This window comes from Gymnodraco acuticeps, unplaced genomic scaffold (genome assembly GCF_902827175.1).
Source record: "Gymnodraco acuticeps unplaced genomic scaffold, fGymAcu1.1, whole genome shotgun sequence".
Classification (NCBI taxonomy): domain Eukaryota; kingdom Metazoa; phylum Chordata; class Actinopteri; order Perciformes; family Bathydraconidae; genus Gymnodraco; species Gymnodraco acuticeps.
In genome coordinates, this window is record NW_022990673.1 from 4,814,129 (window position 1) to 4,835,644 (window position 21,516).

General features: G+C 41.8%; 1 protein-coding gene and 1 long non-coding RNA gene across 2 annotated transcripts in view; one reads left to right on the plus strand and one right to left on the minus strand.

Annotated features, from left to right (window-relative positions):
• Nucleotides 1-3,040, plus strand: part of xxylt1 (xyloside xylosyltransferase 1) — a 32,607-nt gene extending 29,567 nt beyond the window's left edge. Inside the window, exon 5 of the mRNA XM_034230046.1 lies at nt 8-3,040. Coding sequence (XP_034085937.1) covers nt 8-404 — 397 coding nt within the window. The 3' untranslated portion in view covers nt 405-3,040. The remainder of the gene's footprint in view (nt 1-7) is intronic.
• Nucleotides 1,273-21,148, minus strand: LOC117555226. Its single transcript, XR_004570370.1, has 3 exons — nt 21,072-21,148; nt 3,790-3,834; nt 1,273-1,374 (listed from the first exon to the last, which is right to left on the minus strand). It is a non-coding gene; the product is annotated as an uncharacterized LOC117555226 (long non-coding RNA).
• Nucleotides 21,149-21,516: the final 368 nt, after the last annotated feature.

Sequence of the window (21,516 nt, forward strand, 5' to 3'; positions counted from 1 at the left end):
TCCTCAGACACACCTTCTGGCAGTATCGTAAGGAGAACCCTCGCACCAGAGTGGGCGACCCTCCCCCTGAGGGGCTCCCGGGCTTCAACAGCGGGGTAATGTTATTGGACCTTGGTGCTATGAGAGAGTCGGCTCTCTACAACCAACTGTTGAAGCCCAGCAATGTGGCCAAGCTAGCAGACCAGTATCGCTTCAGGGGCCACCTGGGGGACCAGGACTTCTTCACCATGATCGGTATGGAGCACCCTGAGCTGTTTTACCCCCTGGCCTGTGGGTGGAACCGGCAGCTGTGCACCTGGTGGAGGGACCACGGGTACGGAGACGTGTTTCAGATGTATTATCGCTGCGAAGGACTTGTCTATATCTACCATGGCAACTGTAACTCCCCTATACCAGATTACTGATGTAAACACTGGACTGATGTTGGAACTGAAAAGGTGTCAATGACATCGGCAATATCGTTCAAAGGAAATGTTTTCCTGCTTTGGAAGATAGGATCATGACTTTAATGACAGTTTCCTGTCTTGACCACTGAGCTGCTGCTATAGTCGCAGACTCTGCCCCCTGCTGGTCAAGGGGCCACTGGAGGGCCCACCCATACACAACTTCTACAGATGTTGTGTTTATCGGTGTCATTTTAGAATACATTTTGACACTCAGGCCGAACACAGCCCTGTGTTTCAGGAATGCAGGAGATGCAATAATAAGGGTGGGTTTCTTCAGGTACAGAGATGACGAAATATGATCTATGAAGTTCAGATCTATTAATTTACAGGCTAAAAAGTCAAAAATGCTGATCACGTTACAAAATAATAAACCAAGAAGACGTTGTAGTCTGTAATTGATTGGCTGAATGATGTGGCATTGGGGAGATGGGGTCTGTGCAGGGGCCCTCTGCATGGCATCGTGCTGCAGCCATGCATGAATGATCGTTTTTAAATACAGGGCTAATGTCAGTATGAATGAGGCCTAATGCGTCATACATTGTCAATGCCAAAAAGTATTTTGTCCTTTCAATTGATTGTATATTATTTGATTTCTATAATATTGTTAATTGTTTTGAGAAGAATATATAATAGTATAAGTGATTATTTGTTCTACTTACAAGGAATTAATATTGCTGACAAAGGTTGGAATGTTATCTGCAATAAATATAGGGTCAGCAAATGTGATAAATAGTATCAACAAGAAGAGTATTGTACCTTTTGATTCCCAGCACCTCAAGCTTTCCATATTGGCCCCTAAGTCCCCTGTGTCACCTTTTCTTCCGACAGCACCACACCAGGGGAAGGCTCATCTGGCACCTTTTACTCTCCTCTGTGGCTGGTAGAACAGGATGGGTTTATTTCCCAGCCGTCTGAATTCTACACAATTCTGTAAAACACAGGAAAAGAAATCCCATCAGAGTATAGGAGTGGCCATGGAGATAATGGTTAAGAATGATGGCTGATATAAATATTCAGAAGCCAAACACACACACGTTGGAAAACTGAGCCACACCAGAGTTTTCTTGCTGTGCTCACTGAACTGCTACTCGGATTCCCAGAAATGTTAATACTCGATATTCATCAGTCAGGAAATTGTCTGAGGTGATGCCATAGGGTGATGCACATTAACTCACACGTGCACACAGAGGGAATCAGCTTAGTGGCTGGCACCTTCAGTCGAGTCGGAGGAAGGCTACTGAAGACTCGTGAGAATGAACATTATCCCAAATCAATTAGCTTCCCTTGAATCCACCCTGAAGCTGGTCAATAGTTTTGTGTGGCTCTTTCAGAACAACACTCTTGTCTTCTTAGCTCTCAAAAAATAGAGTAAATACTGAAAAACAACTCTCAGTCCCTAATTGCACTTTACAACTTTAAAAGGGTTTTTGTTGACTAGATGATGGTAAATTGATATTCCTGAATTATTTATCCTTTTTTTAAAGACCAGTCCAATGGTTTTGTAAATGTTGGCCCATAATCTAATTAATGCAAATATGTAGCTTTGGATATATTACCTACTTTATTTCCTGCAGTAATTGCTTCCTATTTCTTCCATGGCATTTTGAAGATTGCAGAGACTCACTGATTTGACAAAACATAATCCTGTTGTGTTGCTGTGGAACATTTTATAGTTATAAGAGTGGTGTATTTGAGGACACAGACAGGATACACATCTGATAATTAAAGTGAAATCCAGGTATGAAAATGCAGACATGGACACTGTGAAAAAGTCTAATGAATTTGGATTGTTCCTTTTAAGATATTCAGCTACCAAGTCTCAACTCTCCTGCCGTTATGAGCATCTTTTTATGCAGGTAGATTACGTTGTCCTTGCTTACAACTGCTTTACCAATGTGACCAAGCAATACAATTAACAATTCAATGTGATGGATAACATGGTCCTAAATACAATTACATTTAGAAAAGCTGAGTTTCTAAACATATTGTAAATAATCTAAACCACTGGAGAAATAGAGGGGAAGCTCGTCTAAAATGTGCGTTGATCTGGTGGTACCTGTCTTTCTCAGTATCCGTGTGCTGTTCAATCACTATGTTGTAAACATGTAGTTGTATGGGTCCATAATATGACATGGGAATTGCTGGGAAGTTTCCTGGAAATAACTGTGTAACGTGTTTACTAATAATAGGGGAAATATACATTTCCTTGAACAGACTACTCTATTTAAATAAGTAAATATTTACTCATTTATCATTAATCACACCCAGTCCAATGCTTCAGTGTGAAAAAGGATGCATGTAAAAGGGATGACAGATGTTTGCACATTAGCGTAATTACTGTAAATGTTCCAAACCTCGCTTGGCAAACATTTGACAGATTAGAAAGCTGCTGTGTTGAAAGGCATTTTTACATGAAGCCAAACATTGGTTATGTGCTTTTTAAAAGAGTGTTTGAACTCAACAACCCTTCATGGATGAGCTTCCTGTGACACAGTAAACAGTAAACTTCCTGTTTGTCTTTACATTATTTCCCAATTTAGTTTTTTTGTGTGTAATCAGCTTTTTCAAATAAATGATATGATGATTTCTCTCTATTTAATGGTGTCATTGTCTAATGTAAAATAGTTTTGAAGACATGAGTTATCGTTCTTGTTTAAGTTTTAAACACATAAGACAAGCTAGTGTTTGTTTTGTGGGAGGAAGAGCTGATAACAAATACTCACGACACAAACCTTTGTCATATTTATCTGCTAAACGACACACATTAAATATGCAGCTCACTGCCAGCAAACTCTCCCTATACAGAAAAACAAGCAGCCTTGACCCCTGAATGTGACATCAAAATACCCCTATTGACACCTGAAGCTAGAATGTATCTTTGCTGGAATATAATTATAATTTATTTGTCTACATTTGAATTAGTTTACTCTTTTTAAAAAGACTCATGCCCCTCTGTTCTTTCACATGTGCAAGTAAAGTAGACAAAAGGTAAGAAGAAGGCAGACTCACACGTGCCTATCTTTTCATGATGAGTTGTATCTGACAGGAGATATTATTATTACAAATATCGATGTTTGCATGATTTTTAGACATTTTAGCAGCAGTTAAATAAGTTGTGTTTCAACTGTCCATCCCCTATTGCAAAAACTGCACCATTAACAATGTGATCAAAGCTTTGAAGGTCCAGTGCCTGGTCTTATATTACAGCTTTAACACTAATTACATTGTCAGTACATGAGGTAAGGCATGATTACCCTGTGCTATGTAGCGTGTATATATCAGTGTGTATTTCTAAAAACTCCTTCTTCCTGGATTCATGGTCAAACACTTTGAGCATATTTACCTTCAGGGCGTGCAGCAGAAACAGCGTGCTGGTAAAGATTTGATTCTGCAGCAGAATTGAAAGAAAACAAACATGTCAATGTAGAGCTTAGTGAGGCTGTGCAGTGTTTTCTTACAGTTGACAGAGAAGTGAAGACAAATGTCAAGGAAGACTATTGCTGCTGTATCTGGTAGGTGAACAGTCAACACCTCCTCAAAGAAACAGCACATGATGGTACTACTACTACAGACAGGAACACTGAGAGTCAGCATAAGGACTTGTGGCGGAGTCTCACTGCAACTCCAACACGTTAAATAAGTGACATACATAGTGACTGTGTTGCATTTAACATGCAACTCTGTATACTTTGACAACAGGTCTGTGCTAGCAAACACCATGGGCACATAAACTCTCTTGAACTTGTTTGGTCTTGTAATGATATCTTTCTTGATGCCTGACTGTTCTTACTGTTCTGTCAGAGACAATTGTAAATGTTGAACTTGACTAAGCTCTATCGATATTGCATTTTATAGGAATTATGCCAATATTCTTCAAGGAAATTACATTTTATACAATTACATTTTTGATGATTGCAAATTATTTCCACTTGCTTCAATTTCAAATCACACAACTCAAATTTGTACATAGATGTTTTTGTTTTATTTGACTTGTGGTGTCTCTTATCCTTCTAGAATCTAGACAGAGTGACAGCCGAATGCATAACAGAAACAGAGCAGTCCAGCCCCTGACATATGTCTGTATTAGTATGCTAAAGCAGCTCATGTCATTCCCTTCTTCAGACAGTGTCCACACAAACATGATAACACATGACACAATACATTTTCAGACTGATTCAGTTTGATAATGGTTATATTGAAAACTGCTTTGGTAGAAAGAGTAAACTAATTGAAATTCAACAGATTTCTACTGACAGTCAGTCCAATTTGAACATTCAGACCATATCAAATCACAAATATATTGCCTTCTCCGGTTCTGAAACACATTTAACTGTCAGGAGCTCTACATGATCCGTGTTTTTACGAGTATACGTAAAAAAATTGCCAGTGGTTTACAGTTTGTAGCTGTATTTGTGTGTGCAGCTGACACAGTAACAGGGGGTTACGTATTGTAACCCTAGTTATATAAGCACAGGCGGAGCCCTCTACTGGACTCTATGGGTACTACTCTCTATCATGCTATGCGTGCTTTCACCTACTGAGTTTTACGTAAACGTAGCCGGCCAATCGGGGCGAGCCTACCTGAATGCGCGCGCAGGCCCACAGTATATAAGGCGGCTACACCCGCAGCCCATTATCCTACACTCTTCAGCGAGCGGACTAGGAAAGACAGGGCCTCCAGGTAGAGGGCTCCGCCTGTGCTTATATAACTAGGGTTACAATACATAACCCCCTGTTATATTTCACACAGGCTCCGCCCTCTACTGGACTCTATGGGTACAGTGGGCGGAGCCCCAATGCATACACGCCCTGTCATCCACCAACATCGGCCCACCACACCGTCCCTGACCGGCTTTTGGCTAACATCCATTGCATCCCCACTTCCTCCCATCCGGTTGTAACCGGAGCCTGGCGTAGACCAAGACGCCGCCGTGCATATGTCTTCTACACTCACGCCGCTGAATTGACACAGCCACAGCCCGTGTAGAATGTGCACGGACCCCAGTGGGGAGGGCTCTCCCCGCCTGTCCATAGGCATGTGTAATACACTCGCAGAGCCATCCTGCTAGGCATTTCTTGGAGAGAGCTTTTCCAGCCACCCCATCCCCAAAGCACACAAACAGTTGTTCAGTGCGTCTAATGGAAGCCATGCGCTCTACATAGCATGCTAGCGCCCGCACTGGGCAGAGGAGGTGCAGCTTAGCCTCCCTGGTCCCAACATGGGGTGGAGGATTAAAGCCACCTAACTGAATAGCCCTTGATCTGAATGAACTCCTCATACTCTTAGGAGTAAAGGAGGGGGTCAGCCTGAGTGTCGCCCCGCTACGGTCACCCCGGATCAACAGACAGCTTGGGTGCACCGACAGAGCGGTCAACTCAGACACTCTTTTGGCCGAAGTCAAGGCAAGCAGCAATGCTGTCTTCCATGAGAGTGCTTTCAGGGAGGAAAGCTCCAGTGGCTCAAATGGTTCTGTGACCAGAGCCTCGAGCACCAACGACAGGTCCCACTGTGGGGCGGAGGCATGCACTACTGGGCGCTGCCTCCTGACCCCCTGCAAAAACCGCGTCATAAGCGGCTGACTGAAGGCTGACCTGCCTCCAAATCCCTCATGGCAGGACGAAATGGCTGCTGCATACACCTTAATTGTGGAATGAGCCAGCCCCCTGTCCACCAGTATCTGTAAGTAGGTAAGAATAGAGCCCAGCGTGCACGACAGAGGCTCTAGACTCCTTCCTTCACACCATCGCCGGAATCCCGCCCACTTTGGCCTGTAACAGGCTGTGGTGGATTCTGCTCTTGCTGCTTGGATAGTCTGAATAACATTGTCAGACAGCCCCACCTGTCTCAGCCTGTCCCTCTCAGGAGCCAAGCCTGGAGAGGTTGGCCCAGAGTGGGTAACGCCCCTATTGCACCTGCTTCCTGAGACAGCGCTCCCCAGACCTGAGGAATCACCCAGGGCTGGCCCACCATCATCTGTGTTACCCCCACGTACCACGGTGCCAGGCGGCGATCTGGGGCCACCAGGATGATTGACAGCTGTTCCCGCCTCACCCTCTCCAGGAGGGGGGGGGGATAAGGCGCAGCGGTGGAAAGGCGTAAAGCAGCTTTCTTGGCCATGGCTCGTGTGCAAATGCGTCGACCCCCAAGGGTGGGTTGTCCCACCGAGCCAGGGAGAACCACAGGGCACAGTGGCTGTTGCGCCGATTGGCGAACAGGTCCACCTCTGCTCTCCCGAACTGAGTCCAGACCTGCTTCACCACCTCCGGGTGAAGCCTCCACTCGTCTGGCAGGGGTCCGCCTCTTGACATGAGGTCGGCCCCCCCCGTTCTCCCGCCCCGGGATATGCAGGGCCCTTGGAGACAACACAATCTGTGACACCCACAGTCACAGGTTCTCTGCTGCGGTCAACAAGGCTATTGAACGGACTCCGCCCTGCCTGTTGATGTACGCCACTGTGGTGCGGTTGTCGCTCCTCACTAGCACATGTTTGCCCTGTATTAAGGGTTTGAAGTGCTGTAGGACCAACATCACTGCTTGCAGCTCCAGGAGGTTGCTGTGCCGCGCCTCTGCCAGAGGCCAGCAACCACCCACAGCTCTCTCTATGCACGTCCCCCCCCCATCCTGTCACCGAAGCGTCTGTGAAGACTGTGATGTAGGAGGTCACTTGCCCCAGTGGAGCTCCCCTCCGCAGATTCTCTGGGGATCCCCAGAATCGGAGGTTGCTCTCTACTGAGGGGGGGATGGTCACCAGACGCCGTTTGTGTCTTTTGAGATCTAAACGAAGGCCGATAAACCACCTCTGCATGCGACGTGCATGCAGGAGTCCGAGTGGCACTACGGTGTGAGCAGCTGTCATGAAACCCAAGGTCTGCATGATGGTCAAAGCTGTCACTGTTGCCCCCTGACGCAGCCTGCAGACCGCCCGTAACAGGGACGCCTACCTGCTTTCTGTCAGGGTGGCCCGTAGTCTGCCTGTATCGAGCACCATCCCCAGATATTCTACCTGCTGTTGAGGTATGGGGGAGCTCTTCTTCCAATTGATCGCAAAACCTAACTTGGTTAGATGAAGGATCAACTGGGCTGTGTGAAACATTGCCCATTCCCTGGACCTGGCCATGACTATGAGGTCGTCCAGATAAAAGAACACCCTCATGCCATGGTCGCGCAGCGGCTGCAGCGCCGTGGCCACACATTTGCTGAACGTGCGTGGGGATAGGGAGTAGCCGAACGGCAGCCTGTTGTACTCGTAGGCTACTCCCTGGAAGGCAAACCGCAAATACTTCCTGTGTTTCGGGGCAATTTCGACATGAAAGTAAGCGTCCTTCAGGTCGATGGTTGTAAACCAATCGCCCGGCCGCACCAGCTCCAACACCTGTTTCATAGTCAGCATGTGGAATTTTCTGCACGTAATGTGCCGGTTCAGGCCTCGAAGATCCAAAATGGACCTGAATTCTCCTGTTTTCTTGGGAACCAGAAAATACAGGGAATAATGCCCCTTCTCTCTGTCTTGAGGGTGCACCACAGACACCGCCTGTTTCTGCACCAGGGCCTGAACCTCTGCTGAGAGGAAACCTATCTCCTCCTGGGATGACAGATTTGCCTCTCTTATGCCTCTGAATGGAGGAGGGATGCTGTGGAACTGGAGTGAATAACCCAGCCTCAGTGTCCTGTCCATCCACTCTGTTAACACACAACTGTTTTTCCATTCCCCATAACATTGTGTTAGGGAATGTGCCATCAGCTGTGGAGCTGTAGCTATAAAGCTGTGATACTCCCTGGTGGCCCACTCCGCCGTCAAACCCTCCATAAAAGGAAGTTTGACCCATGGGGGGCTGACACAGAAAGGGCCGTTTTTCAATAATGCATTTTTCACCCAGAGAAAAAAATGGCCGATTTTACACTGAGGTCCCTGAACGCCCCACAGCCCGCTCTCGCGAGAGCGCACGCTCCGCCGTAATGTTGTTTTCTCTCAAGGAGAAAAAAGCATTAACCGGAGTTTTTACACTCGGCGTGATGTGCTTTCTAACAACCTCACGCCGCCCATAATGCCCTTGTACCCGCATAGCATTCTGATGCTTCCTGCGGTTTATCACATGCGCGCACCCGCTGGTTGCTTCCTGTACTGGAATCACAACTGGGGTGGCGAAGGGGGAATCTGTACAGGCATTACCATGAAGTGTGGGATTGTGGAAAGGAATGACTCACAACGGAATAATTGCAATCATTTTTATTTATGCACACAGTGGGATCATAAATATTGGAGGCAGGATTCATCCTCGCGTCCCGGGTGGAGAGAGCCCTCTATTACATTACATTACATTTAGCTGACGCTTTTATCCAAAGCGACTTACAATAAGTACATTCGACCAGGAAGATACAACCTTGAAGAAAACAGAATCATATATATATATATATATATATATATATATATATATATATATATCTATTAGCTGTAAACTTTACGAATATAATAGTTTTTTATGGACAACTTTACCATTCAATCTCGTCCAACTGATTTTGCTGCCGTCACAGCTCGGCTCTTGGCAGTTCAGGCATTTATCAAACCTGGCAACCTCGGGTTTCCTGGCAGCTGTCAATCAAAGTCCAGTGGCTCCGCCCCAAAGTGCCAGAAACTTTTCACGCGCGCGTAGACAGACTCCGCGAGGCTGACACTCCCGCGAGCAAGCAAGAGGGCTATGGAAAGCCATTTGCGTCACAATTCGCGCGTAGTTTCGCGCGGATTAACGGGGAGGTCCGTTTATTCGCGCGAAACTACGCGCGAATAAACGGGGAGGTCCGTTTTATAAACGGGGAGGTCCGTTTAAATTCAAAGTCTCAGTAACCAATCAGTGAAGAGCAAAACCAGACCAAAGCAATCTGTAGATGAAAAGTTCCTGACATTGTGAGGCTGTAAATTGTACGTTATTCCAGATTCAGGGGACTATGTATTAATTTGGCTTTCAATATAATAAATATATCAATCAATATAACCTGCCTTCATTGTCTTTTAAAATAAAATCGCCTTACCTTATCTTACTGAAGTGAAGGGTATTGATGTCTCCTTAAATCACCTTTTAAATGTACTTCTTATAACATGGCATGGTGTAACATATCAAAATGTTCAGTCTCTGGTCTTGCTAGAAATGCAATGTCACTCACCTTAGAGCACTGTCTTATGAGATACTTAGCTTAGAAATCAGATTTTTGGAATAAAATCGCCTTACCTTATCTTACTGAAGTGAAGGGTATTTATGTCTCCTTAAATCACCTTTTAAATGTAGTTCGTATAACATGGCATGGTGTAAGATATCAAAAATGTTCAGTCTCTGGTCTTGCTAGAAATGCAATGTCACTCACCTTAGACTTAGAGCACTGTCTTATGAGATACTTAGCTTAGAAATCAGATTTTTGGAACACTTAAAAACTCTTGTGAAAACACAGATGTACTCATGTCATCCATTTTTTTTGGTGTTTCAGATTTGGTTTACCAACGTTTTTGGTTCACAAAAGTAGTGAAATATATGAATTACACTATATGCCTATATAAATGTGTTGTTCATGTCTAAAACGAAAATGTGTAAATTAGAATTTGGAGTAAAATAGTTCTATCACTCTACTTTCAACACAGAAAAGTTACATCAGGACTGATTCATGACTTCATATCCCATACTGAGGTTCATGTGATGTGTACAAATACAAATTGAGCATTACAACTTTTTTTTTCAACCAACTATTTATGTTAATAATATCCGAAGCCTGATAAGGATGTGTGTGTACAAAACACAACAAACTCTTACTGATATGTGATGGGTCCAGGCTCAAGGGCGTATGGCACTCTCAACTCTTTCCAGGACATGTCGGGGCCCTGCCTGCCAGTAGCTTTGCCGATATCTGTGTTGATAGGTAATAGATTAAGAGCGGTGAATCATAGAAACAGGAAGCGCTCAAACGTTTGTGTGAGTGTATCTAATTTAGCAGTGATTCCATGTCAGCCACAGCTTGTTACAAAAAACATGACTGATAGTGTGTAACAAACTTAAACTAGCTTTATTAAATGTCAGGTCTTTGGCAGGAAAAACATTTTTAATCAATAATTTGATCACTGAGCACAATCTCGATTTTATGTTTTTAACAGAAACTTGGATTGAACAAAATAACAGTGCAGCTGTTCTTATCGAATCAACCCCTCCCAACTTTAGTTTTATGAGTCAGGAAATAATGCATAAGAAAGGGGGTGGAGTTGCTATTCTGTTCAATGATTCCCTTCAATGCAGGAAGACATCGTATGGAAACTTTGATTATTTTGAATATGTGGCCCTTCGGCTGAAATGCTCCTCTCGAGCTCTGTTCCTAAATATCTATAGACCACCCAAATACTGTGCAAGCTTTTTTGATGACTTTACTGAACTGCTGTCTATAGTGTGTATTGACTTTGACCGTCTAGTCATTGTTGGTGATTTTAACATCCATGTTTGTAAAGGAATATTTTAGTCTTGTTAAAGTATATAGAGTTTAGTGACTTGTCCTCGGGAATCTGTTTAATATGGTTGAAGTGTGTTCCTGCCTGTAATGTGATCCATAGCTTCTCAGGAAGACACAGGTCAAGAGGTCATCTGATGTCTTGTGGGGGGAGAAGCTGGGCTCATGTGGGTTTGTAATGCAACAAGTCTTTGTCTCGACATCTGGCATGCATTAAAGGAAAACCCGCGTGTTTTGGGGCCCTCCTCTTCTGAGGTATAGATGTGTGCTTGGCGCTTTTGGTCTTCAGAGTTTGCTGGTATCTTGCAGGAGAACTGTGATATGCTGTGAACTCTCCGGCCGCTCAGGCTCTCAATAAATATCAGTGTATTGACAGGCGAATCCAGTTTCCCTCATTTGATGATTGGCTCAACATTGCTGCAAAGAAGTTTTATCTTCACAATTGGCGTTGCGAACAATTACCAATAGATCGTCGAGCTGGTGAGTGTAATTTCAAATCTATATTTTGACATTGCCTCGCCAGACTCTGTGATTGACGGTATAAAAATTACCTGTGGAACAGATAGAGGCAATATTTTTGGTTTCCTCTGTGTGTGTGCACTGCAAATATTCGGCGAGATCTTAAAGAGGGCATCAGTAATGTGGAACTTCTGTTCAAAAGAAATGTAGAGATTTGTACTGAAACGAATCGCCGATTTCTGGAGATTTCAACGGTTTAACCAGTTAAATCAACTCGCCTCGAAATCACCCTGTTGCTGCTGCAGGAAGAGGGTGTGGGTAATTCCCCTCCCCCCTGTGGGGAGCAGCACACGAGGAGAAACAAAGCACAGTGTCGTATTCTACTTAAATCGCACCATTATGAGTTTTGGAACTAAACATAACTCTTATTAGGATGTTACTAAATATTACGTCACGCTGTGTTTCATAAACTGAGGGGTTGTTGAATTTGGCTGTTGTTAAAATAAAGGGTACTGAATTCATTAAAAGTCTCTGCTCTCCGGATCGGGGAGGGCAGAGCACCACTAAATTAGCATAGTGGTTGTTGATTGAGAATAATGTGGTTATTACTCTTCAGCAGATTCCGTTCTTAGAATTAATTAAATTAATTAATATCTCTGCTCTCGGTCGGTTGAGCAGTTTTACCACTACATTTGCATAGTGGTTTTGATTGAGAATAAGGTAGTTTATTGCTCATCAACAGAATTCCCCTCCCCCCTGTGGTGAACGGCACACGAGGAATGTTTAAGAACACAGACTTGTATTTTCTGTTAATCACACCATAAGCTCAAGAACTAAATTGAGCTATTAAATGGGAAGGGTGCTGGCAGAATATTACATTCACACTGTGTTTAATAAACTCACGGATTATTGAATTGGATGTTGTTTAAAATAAAAAAAATAAAAAGTACTGAATTAATTAAATTAATTAATATCTCTGCTCTCGGTCGGTTGAGCAGTTTTACCACTACATTTGCATAGTGGTTTTGATTGAGAATAAGGTAGTTTATTGCTCATCAAAAGATTCCTATTAAATATGGCTGAGAAGAGCCCATATTGAACAGATATTTCAGTGCCCCCGCTGAAGTTTCCCTAATTCGGATTAAATTAAGCTGGATGAGTTTAGCTGTCACCTGATATTTGTTGCGGGTTCATGTTTGTTTGTATAATTGTTTCGTGTTTGTTTGTCCACCCGCCGTCTTGTGCATGCTTTGTAACAACTAATAATGAGTCAGTCCACAGCCAGGGTAAAATGAATCTAAATTTCCGCAAAAGGAAAATAAATAGCAAAAAGCCTCTGTTTTACACCCGGGAACCTCAGAGGCATAACTGCGGGTCATCTGTCTGCTCAAATAGGTCAATGTTGTATTATTTGTTTCATTTATTCTTAATCTATGTATTGTATGGTAATAATGAAAATAAAATAACCTAATGTATTGAACACATTCCGAAAACAAAGCAGATAAGACAAGACTTAGACACAATGGTGATTAAACCTTTTTGCACGATTGATGCAAAATGAAAACTTTGTCATTATCTGTTTCCAACTGGCCACTGGAATCAGATAATGGATATAAGTTGAAGTTCAATTACAGTTTTAAATATAGTTCAACATTCTTTATTAAACTGTTTCAAATTATTTCTAGTCAAAATCCCCTCATTTTCTCTACTCTGCTTGGTGCTGCAGAAGAAGAAAATAAAATAAAACGCAAGACACAGGGTCAGAGACAGGCGTGACCTCTGGAAGGAAAAGATAATCTGAAGCAGACCACAGCACTGTGCGTTGGGGGTTTTTATGAGCTTGAGCACAAAGGAAGATCTAATTTCAGCAGTCAGTTTTTTTGGCAGAACTGTCGAGCACTTTGAAAATGTATTTTCATGCCTCTGTGCAAGGCTTAGTCTTTCTATCTGTATAGCCACTGGTGTAAAGTAACTAAGTTCATAGACTCAACAAGTACTATACTTGGGCACAATTTTGAGATACTGGTATTTTATTTGAGTATTTAAATGTGTTGCTACTTAATTTTTCTACTCCACTACAGTTCAGTGGTAAATGGTGTACTTTTCCTCCACTACATGTATTTAATACCTTTTAGTTACTTTCAGATCTGGATGAATGATGTGAAATCTAATCAAGTGTTTAATCAGACTTTAGTTCCACCTGGAGTAAATCCACCAGCTGCCCTGCGGTGTACGGGGTCATTCGGACTAGCTGCACCTTCACCAGCTTTGAGAACACTTTCATGATCAATCATTATAAAAACATATCATATATAGTATTCTGGAATAAACCAATCTGCACAGTGACTACTTTTACTGTCGCTACTTTCACTATATTTTGATGACAATACTTTTATACTTTTACTTAAGTAACATTTTGAATGCAGTACTTTTACTGTAACTTAGTATTCCTACACTCTGGTATTTCTACTTGTACTCAAGAACAAGATCTGAGTACCTAAGCTAACGTTAGCCAGAAACCTTCCATTTTGACACACAGAACAATGGGGTAATGTAAAGTAATTCACACAGCCTCTTCCCGACGAGCAGCAGGTTCAGCTTCATTTAAATATGTCGCGTAGTAATAGATGGATTTATTTTTTCCTCTAAAAGAGAGAATGTGTATTTTATGTTAGTATTTAAAAAAATCTCCTAGGGGAGAATCCCCCCAGATCCCAAGCAGGGGTCAACTCTTTCACTTGTGAGGAAATGGCAGGAGTGCCTCCAGGTCGCTTTTTATTTTTTTATTTACTACAACACAAATGTGCCTTTTATTTCATACAGTTCAATTTGGATTGAGACAGGGAAATAATCTGAACCTCACGCGTGGCGTTTCACTGACAAGGGGGCGATATAGCGTGTATGTAATTACATTTAAAATACTGATTTGAGCCCCACCACTGTATGGGTTAGCCCTACCATAGATTATCCAACGCAAATACTCGGGAGCCGATAAGTCAATAAGTTGCTTATCGCGACAGGCACACAATAAAACAGTGGAAACAAACATGTGTTTGACTTTCATTATTTAATGAAACTGTGTGCCCTTTATAGTCTGTGTCCAATATTGTGTATTTGTATATATATATTATATATATTCTAAATATATGCTAAGGTCCTGCTACGGACACGATAGCAGTCACTTCGTGCGCATGTGTGTAATTAAACCCATGATATCAAAATCTCACTCCAGCCAGGTACCCAAAGTTAGCAACCCTGCCCATTCCAAATCACACAAACGACCTATTTTGGATTCAAAACGGCAAATTTCCCCAAAAGATGACAAGTTTGCATCCCTGCCTGTTATCGTTTTCATCACGGAGCTGGAAATATGGTGTATTGATTACTGATCTGTGCATGTCCAATTTGTTAACTTACTTTAGTTCAAATGTTAATGTTAATTTGATTTCAACCCATAAGTAATTATTTAAATTAACTCAACATTCCACATGATGGATTAGTGTTCCACATTTTTCCCACTAATTTGTTTATGATTAGGCCAATGGTAAAGAGAGACATTGATGACCCTGTGTCCTTTTGTTAGCACGTGGTTCCATTTTGTCTAATGGCGTTGGACAGCTTCACTAAGAGTCACCCAGTTCTACCCTGCTACAGTCCGGCTGAGTGCAGTCACAGAGATGCTATGGCTGCTCTACATGACATTAATGGTTTGGTCCGAGAATGGACACCATTTCCTGCTCCCAGAGAGAATGACGCTCCTCACACTGAACATTACAGCCTTGATACTGTCTCACGTGGGTCTGCTCCCCCCCACCGAGCCATGAACTGGAAGCTTGATGTCTGCTCTGAACACTTGGAACTGTCACACCAGCACCAACCCTTGGGTCAGTTAGATGAGACTAACGGCTTCACTTAGGGCATATGGGTCAGAAATATGACTCTCGTTACCACGGAGTGGGTTGTTTGTTTTTTTAAGGCTATTCATACTGCTATGCAGAGTGAAGAGCCCCTACTATTTTAACAAATAGGCCTGATGTCAGGGGCCTCTTACTGTCTACTTCTGCATGTATTCACATTATATGGACCATGTTTCCACCTGTTGAAACTAGGGCTGCACGGAACTCAGGCTACAATACAACCATTTTGTTCTGCTCTAACGATTCCATTTATAGATTCTACATCAAAATAGTTCGTTTTTATTGTTTCCAATGATAACGTCACCTTAAGTGGAGGAATGCAAACCTGTTTTAAAATGTAAGGTTTTGAATTTCTTTGACATTTCTCAGTAATGACACCCTCAGACGCCCACTATCATTTATGCCAGTGGTTCCCAAACTTTGTTGTGCCCAAGGCACACCAAAGGACAAGTAAAAAAAAATCTCAAGGCACACCTATTGTGAAAAGATAGCCCTTATAACACGTGTTATCACTCATATTATGTAAAGTATCTGTAAATGTGCATAATTATTTACTAATGCCAAATAAAATGTGACAAAGACAACTATATTACGAAATATTTCCAAAATTAATTTGAAACTTTATCAAATTAGGCTTCATCAAACCAGCAACACACTCATTTACACCAGACAGGTCACAAAATAGAAAATGAGGCAAAGGAAACTCAGCAGAAATTCAGCACAGACAACTGTCAATGCAAGGAAGCTGCATTGTCCATGGTCCTGAACTACAAATTATAAATTATAAATGTATTACTTTAAAAAATATAATATATTACACTACTTCGTTACTATCTACATAAAGTAACTCGTTGCTTTACTCGTTACTTTCCTCACCGAGCACGTACAAACTGCGCATGCGTGAGTGGCAATAACTTTCCTTACCAGCAGGCGGCGGTAGTCAACCCCCCAGGTAGTGCGCCGGACTCAGATGAAAATATTCGTGCTGGCCAAACGGCGGTACTACACTTCCGGTTTGGTTGCCAGGCCCGGAAACACTTTTCCCATTGACTTACATGGGGAAAGAGTGGTCTGTAACTCGTTGGATAATTTTTTTAACTAAATAAACTACCCAGTATGAACACTTGTATAGCCCTTATTAAAAAACATTCGTTTCTCAAGTTGTAAAACATTTGCTAATAACGTTATTCTGAGAGTTATTTCCCTCTGCATTATGAACGCGCATCTAATCCACGGGACCGCGCAGCCCGGCACGTTCATGTTACGTGTCCCGACCAATCAGAGCACACTGTGCTCACAGGGAGGGTGGGGCTGGAGCTTTTGGAGCTACAACGAGCGTTAAAGGCAGAGAGTGAAATTCAGTGAATACACGTAGTTTACAGAGATGCTGTATGAGGAACCAATGTGAGTTGCGTTTATCTTTACCCATGGATGCACAATGGGAACGGATCCATATCGTCTTACTGCCATCCCACGGAGCTGTAATAATGGATATATTGCACATGTTTGCTGTAATTCATTGTCATACTACATGGGCTGTATGATTGAATCTTGTACCGTAAATGTTGTATTAAATGGAGTTAATATTACCGATATCACTAGATCATTGCTAGCTAGCCGCTAGCTGATAACTGCCGCCTCGTTCATATCAAATCCATGGTGGTAGTGTGTATTTGTCATTTAATACAGGCAACAACCGGAAGACAGAGAAGAATAGACTGCGTGATATAAAAAATAATGGGCATACCTCCACCCCTCGATAGTTATCGCTGACTCAGCCATGTTTATGCAGCACTGCACGTGGAGATGTGGACGCGCAAGTCGCGCAGATTACGTACATATAAACCTACAAAGTACTGATATAGTAAATTAAAAAATAAATGATTATTTTTGTGTAGTTGTATATTGAAAAAATAATGTATGGTTGTCACAAAATCCCACGGCACACCCGGACTTGCCTCACGGCACACCAGTGTGCCGCGGCACACCGTTTGGTAACGGTGGTAACTCAGATGCTTACATGGACTTGTATGTTTTTTCCTTCATATCTAACAGAAATAAGAGAGAAAGAGATGGGAAAGTGAGTAAAGAGGGATAGGAAGGAGGAGAGATATTTGCGAGTTGCATACTCACTCTGAGTTTTCTCGATTAATAGCTTATATAGACAATACCATGCTTAGATAGACTCCTAAGTTATTATTTCATATGTGACAATATGTAAGAAAAGAGAGGGAAGAGTCAAATTATATTGAGAAATTGAGCAATTGATTTCATATTGGAACATTCATTTCTCAAACCTATGTTTTATGGAAGAGGAAATGTACTTCTGATAAACTAATCCTTGATCAAACGGTAAATGGTGAATTAATATAACATTTAGAATCATTGAGAAAGGGTTATTCCACAGGGACTAGCTCACATTTAACTTAAAATAACATTTCTCTGCTTTGGACTGATGAGTATATGATTCTTGCATGTTAAATGACTAACACAAACCTTACATTTATAATGTGTCAGGAAGGCTCCCAAATCATTCTGAGGGGGCCTATCCTATTTTTGTAATTGAATGATAATGTGCTAATCCATTACCTTGAGTTGTCTGCACTCAGGAAAACATCCCTATCAAGTGTTAACCCAATAACTAGGACAGCTCTGAAGGCCAAGGGTCAGAGAGAGAGGATCACACTCTGCGGCTGCAGAGAGCAACTTATCCACGGGCAAGGAGGTCGTTCGAGATGAGAGGATTCTAATCTTCAACTTTCTGATGAGATGGGATGCTTCTTCATCTTTCTGTTCGGTGGGCTCAGGCAGACAACTCTGCAGGACGAGCGATGGTTTCAGAGGCGTCATACAAGGTTCCATGTTTCTTGGAGGAGCAGATGTTTTCATAACCTCTCCCATCACGGGGGGAGGCATCTGGAGGTGCCACTTGGAATAGGCACTGCTCTCAAGCAGATAGCAGAAGGAATGCAGGCAGATGAGCCTCTGTTTCACTGGGAGATCATAAAGTGCTCACTGAATTGAGCCACAAAAGCAGAGCATTTGGGGGGGATTGAGATATGGCGCTCTGATGAAGAAGAGTTTTGAGCCAATCAGCACCTCAGTGCTAATCTACAGTATCAGGATGCCTTTACACACCAGACATTCTGTGTCATAAAGAGAGGAGGAAAACATGTTCTTCTAGCTCTCGTACAAAGATAACATTTGAATTGAATGACCAGATGATTACAGATTATTAATTAATTGATATTTTCAGATTTATAAGGTATTGAACAATAAGATATTTCTAATATTATAACAGACAATGTTACTATCCTTAATCATTACCAGGTAAGAACAGATGTTTTGATATTGATTACAGTTGATGCTCTGAATAAAGAACAGATGTTTTGATTTTTTCCTTTTCAGGTCGTTATACAATAAAATGTTTGATTCTTCAGATTGTTAAACATTTTGAGAATTGTTTAGTTTTCCCTTCAGATTTTGAGATGACATAATGATTGATAGTTGAAGTCTGATTTATACCTCAATTGGATTTATTATAAATCCTAAATTCTAATTGTGTTTTAATAAGTAATTGCCTTGAAGTAAATCTTTGAGATGTAAGCTGATTTAGAATTTGTGTTTGATGAAGGAGATTAACTGAGGGATAAATGATAAAATATCTTATTTTTGAAACATATATTTTGCTATAATATTGTTGTATTTCACGTGTTTACTATTGTGCTTTTTGACAAATGATGCCAAACACTGAAGAGAGATGATTTTATTATGATTGATTGTATCTTGTCATGGTGATTGAAGTGTTTTCAATCTTGTTCTACTTTTGATGTAATTAATGTGAGTGAGCCCACACAACTCTGAAGACGCTTATTGACTTAAGTATTGACTGAAATATTCTTTAGACTAATGTTAATTGATTATCATAAATTGATAAAAGGGTGGATCTGTAAAGGAATATTTTAGTCTTGTTAAAGTATATAGAGTTTAGTGACTTGTCCTCGGGAATCTGTTTAATATGGTTGAAGTGTATTCCTGCCTGTAATGTGATCCATAGCTTCTCAGGAAGACACAGGTCAAGAGGTCATCTGATGTCTTGTGGGGGGAGAAGCTGGGCTCATGTGGGTTTGTAATGCAACAAGTCTTTGTCTCGACATCTGGCATGCATTAAAGGAAAACCCGCGTGTTTTGGGGCCCTCCTCTTCTGAGGTATAGATGTGTGCTTGGCGCTTTTGGTCTTCAGAGTTTGCTGGTATCTTGCAGGAGAACTGTGATATGCTGTGAACTCTCCGGCCGCTCAGGCTCTCAATAAATATCAGTGTATTGACAGGCGAATCCAGTTTCCCTCATTTGATGATTGGCTCAACATTGCTGCAAAGAAGTTTTATCTTCACAATGTTGACAACCCCCAGGACAGAGGGGCTAAAGAACTATTTTGTGTTCTTGATAGCTATGGACTGACTCAGCATGTGACGGAGCCCACGCACAATAAGGGGCACACTCTGGACTTAATTATCTCAAAGGGTTTGAATATCTCTAAGGTTGTGGTGACTGATGTTGCACTCTCTGACCATTCCTGTGTTTTCTTTGAGAGCTCTATTTCTGTTCACAAAAATGTTCAAAAAGAGGTAACCACAAAGTGATATTTAACTGAAAATACTAGGGAAATGTTTACTCAGAATTTCTCTTCCACACTTTCCCCTGCCAACATCTCAGTAAATGAGCTAGTAGATCATTTTAATTCAAAAATTAAAAATGTTATAGATGCCATTGCTCCAACTAGGTTAAAGGAAGTGTCTGGCAAGAACATATCTCCATGGAGAAAGGCCATGACCGTGAAAACAGAAAAAAGAGAATGTCGAAAAGCTGAACGCAGGTGGCGAAAAACAAATCTCCAGGTTCACTTTGAAATCTATAAAGAGAGACTTGGCCTTTATAATTTGGAATTGAAAAACGCACGACAATCGTTCTTCTCTGACATCATTACCAAAACAAAAACAACGCACGTGCCTTGTTGCTACCGTCGACAGACTAACTAACCCCCCAGTGTCAGTAGCCTCTGAATTTCTATCCACCAGGGCGTGCAATGATTTTGCCTCTTTTTTCACTGACAAAATTCAGAAAATCAGACAAGCAGTCAGTGCCTCTGCATCAGGAACAGCAAATGTGTTGTCCCTATCTCCACTTAACATCAATTCAGACATCATGACACAATTCCATCAGATTAATGATAAAAACCTAGAGGACATTACTCAACTTCTGAAATCCTCCTCCTGCTGCCTTGATATTATTCCAACAGGATTTTTCAAAGATGTTTTGCCTTGCATGGCCTCAGATCTACTTCATATAGTAAACAAATCTCTTCACTCAGGTATTTTTCCACAGGCCCTGAAAACTGCAGTCATTAAAACCGCTCTTAAAAAAGAATATCTAGATGCTTCAGTAATGAACAATTACAGGCCCATATCAAACCTGCCATTTCTAGGTAAAATCATTGAAAAAGTTGTTTTTCAACAGTTGAGTAATTTCTTGCATTTAAATAACTGTTTTGATGTGTTCCAGTCAGGCTTTCGTCCAAACCACAGCACTGAGACTGCTCTTGTAAAGGTCTTTAATGACATCCACTTAAACACAGACAGTAGCGGACGCCATTAGCCACACGCTAGTAGCGTAGCTTACAGAATGACATTAAAGTTAACTACACATAAAACAATTTCAAAGACACTTCTTAGATCGAAATATGACAACATCTGTGTACACACTACTAACCTGTTGAACAGGAGACATGAATGAAGCGGAGGGAAAGTTGCTGCCATCTGTCGTCTGTCTGTCATGCCGTTTCTCTAACGCTAAACCGGAAGTGAGGCTAAGAACGGCGAATTGAAAGATAACAATACCATTAGCACTCCTAGTGGTGACTTTTTGAACCGCAAACAAATTATAACATTATAAAATGCCTTTATAATTAGCAGCACACTGTTTGAAGCGCTGCACATTATATAAACTAACGTTACACACGGCAACGACATTAACTGCAAACAGTCGTGACTTGTGTGAAGTGTAACATTAAACAATATATTCTATAACACATAGGTGTGAGCAAGCTCTCTGATTGGTCAATAGGCGTGTTTGATTCCGCGATCAAAGAACGGTCAAATAGAACGTGCCTTTTCACAAAAGTCAGTATCCCTCCGCGTCTGAGAAAAACGGTATA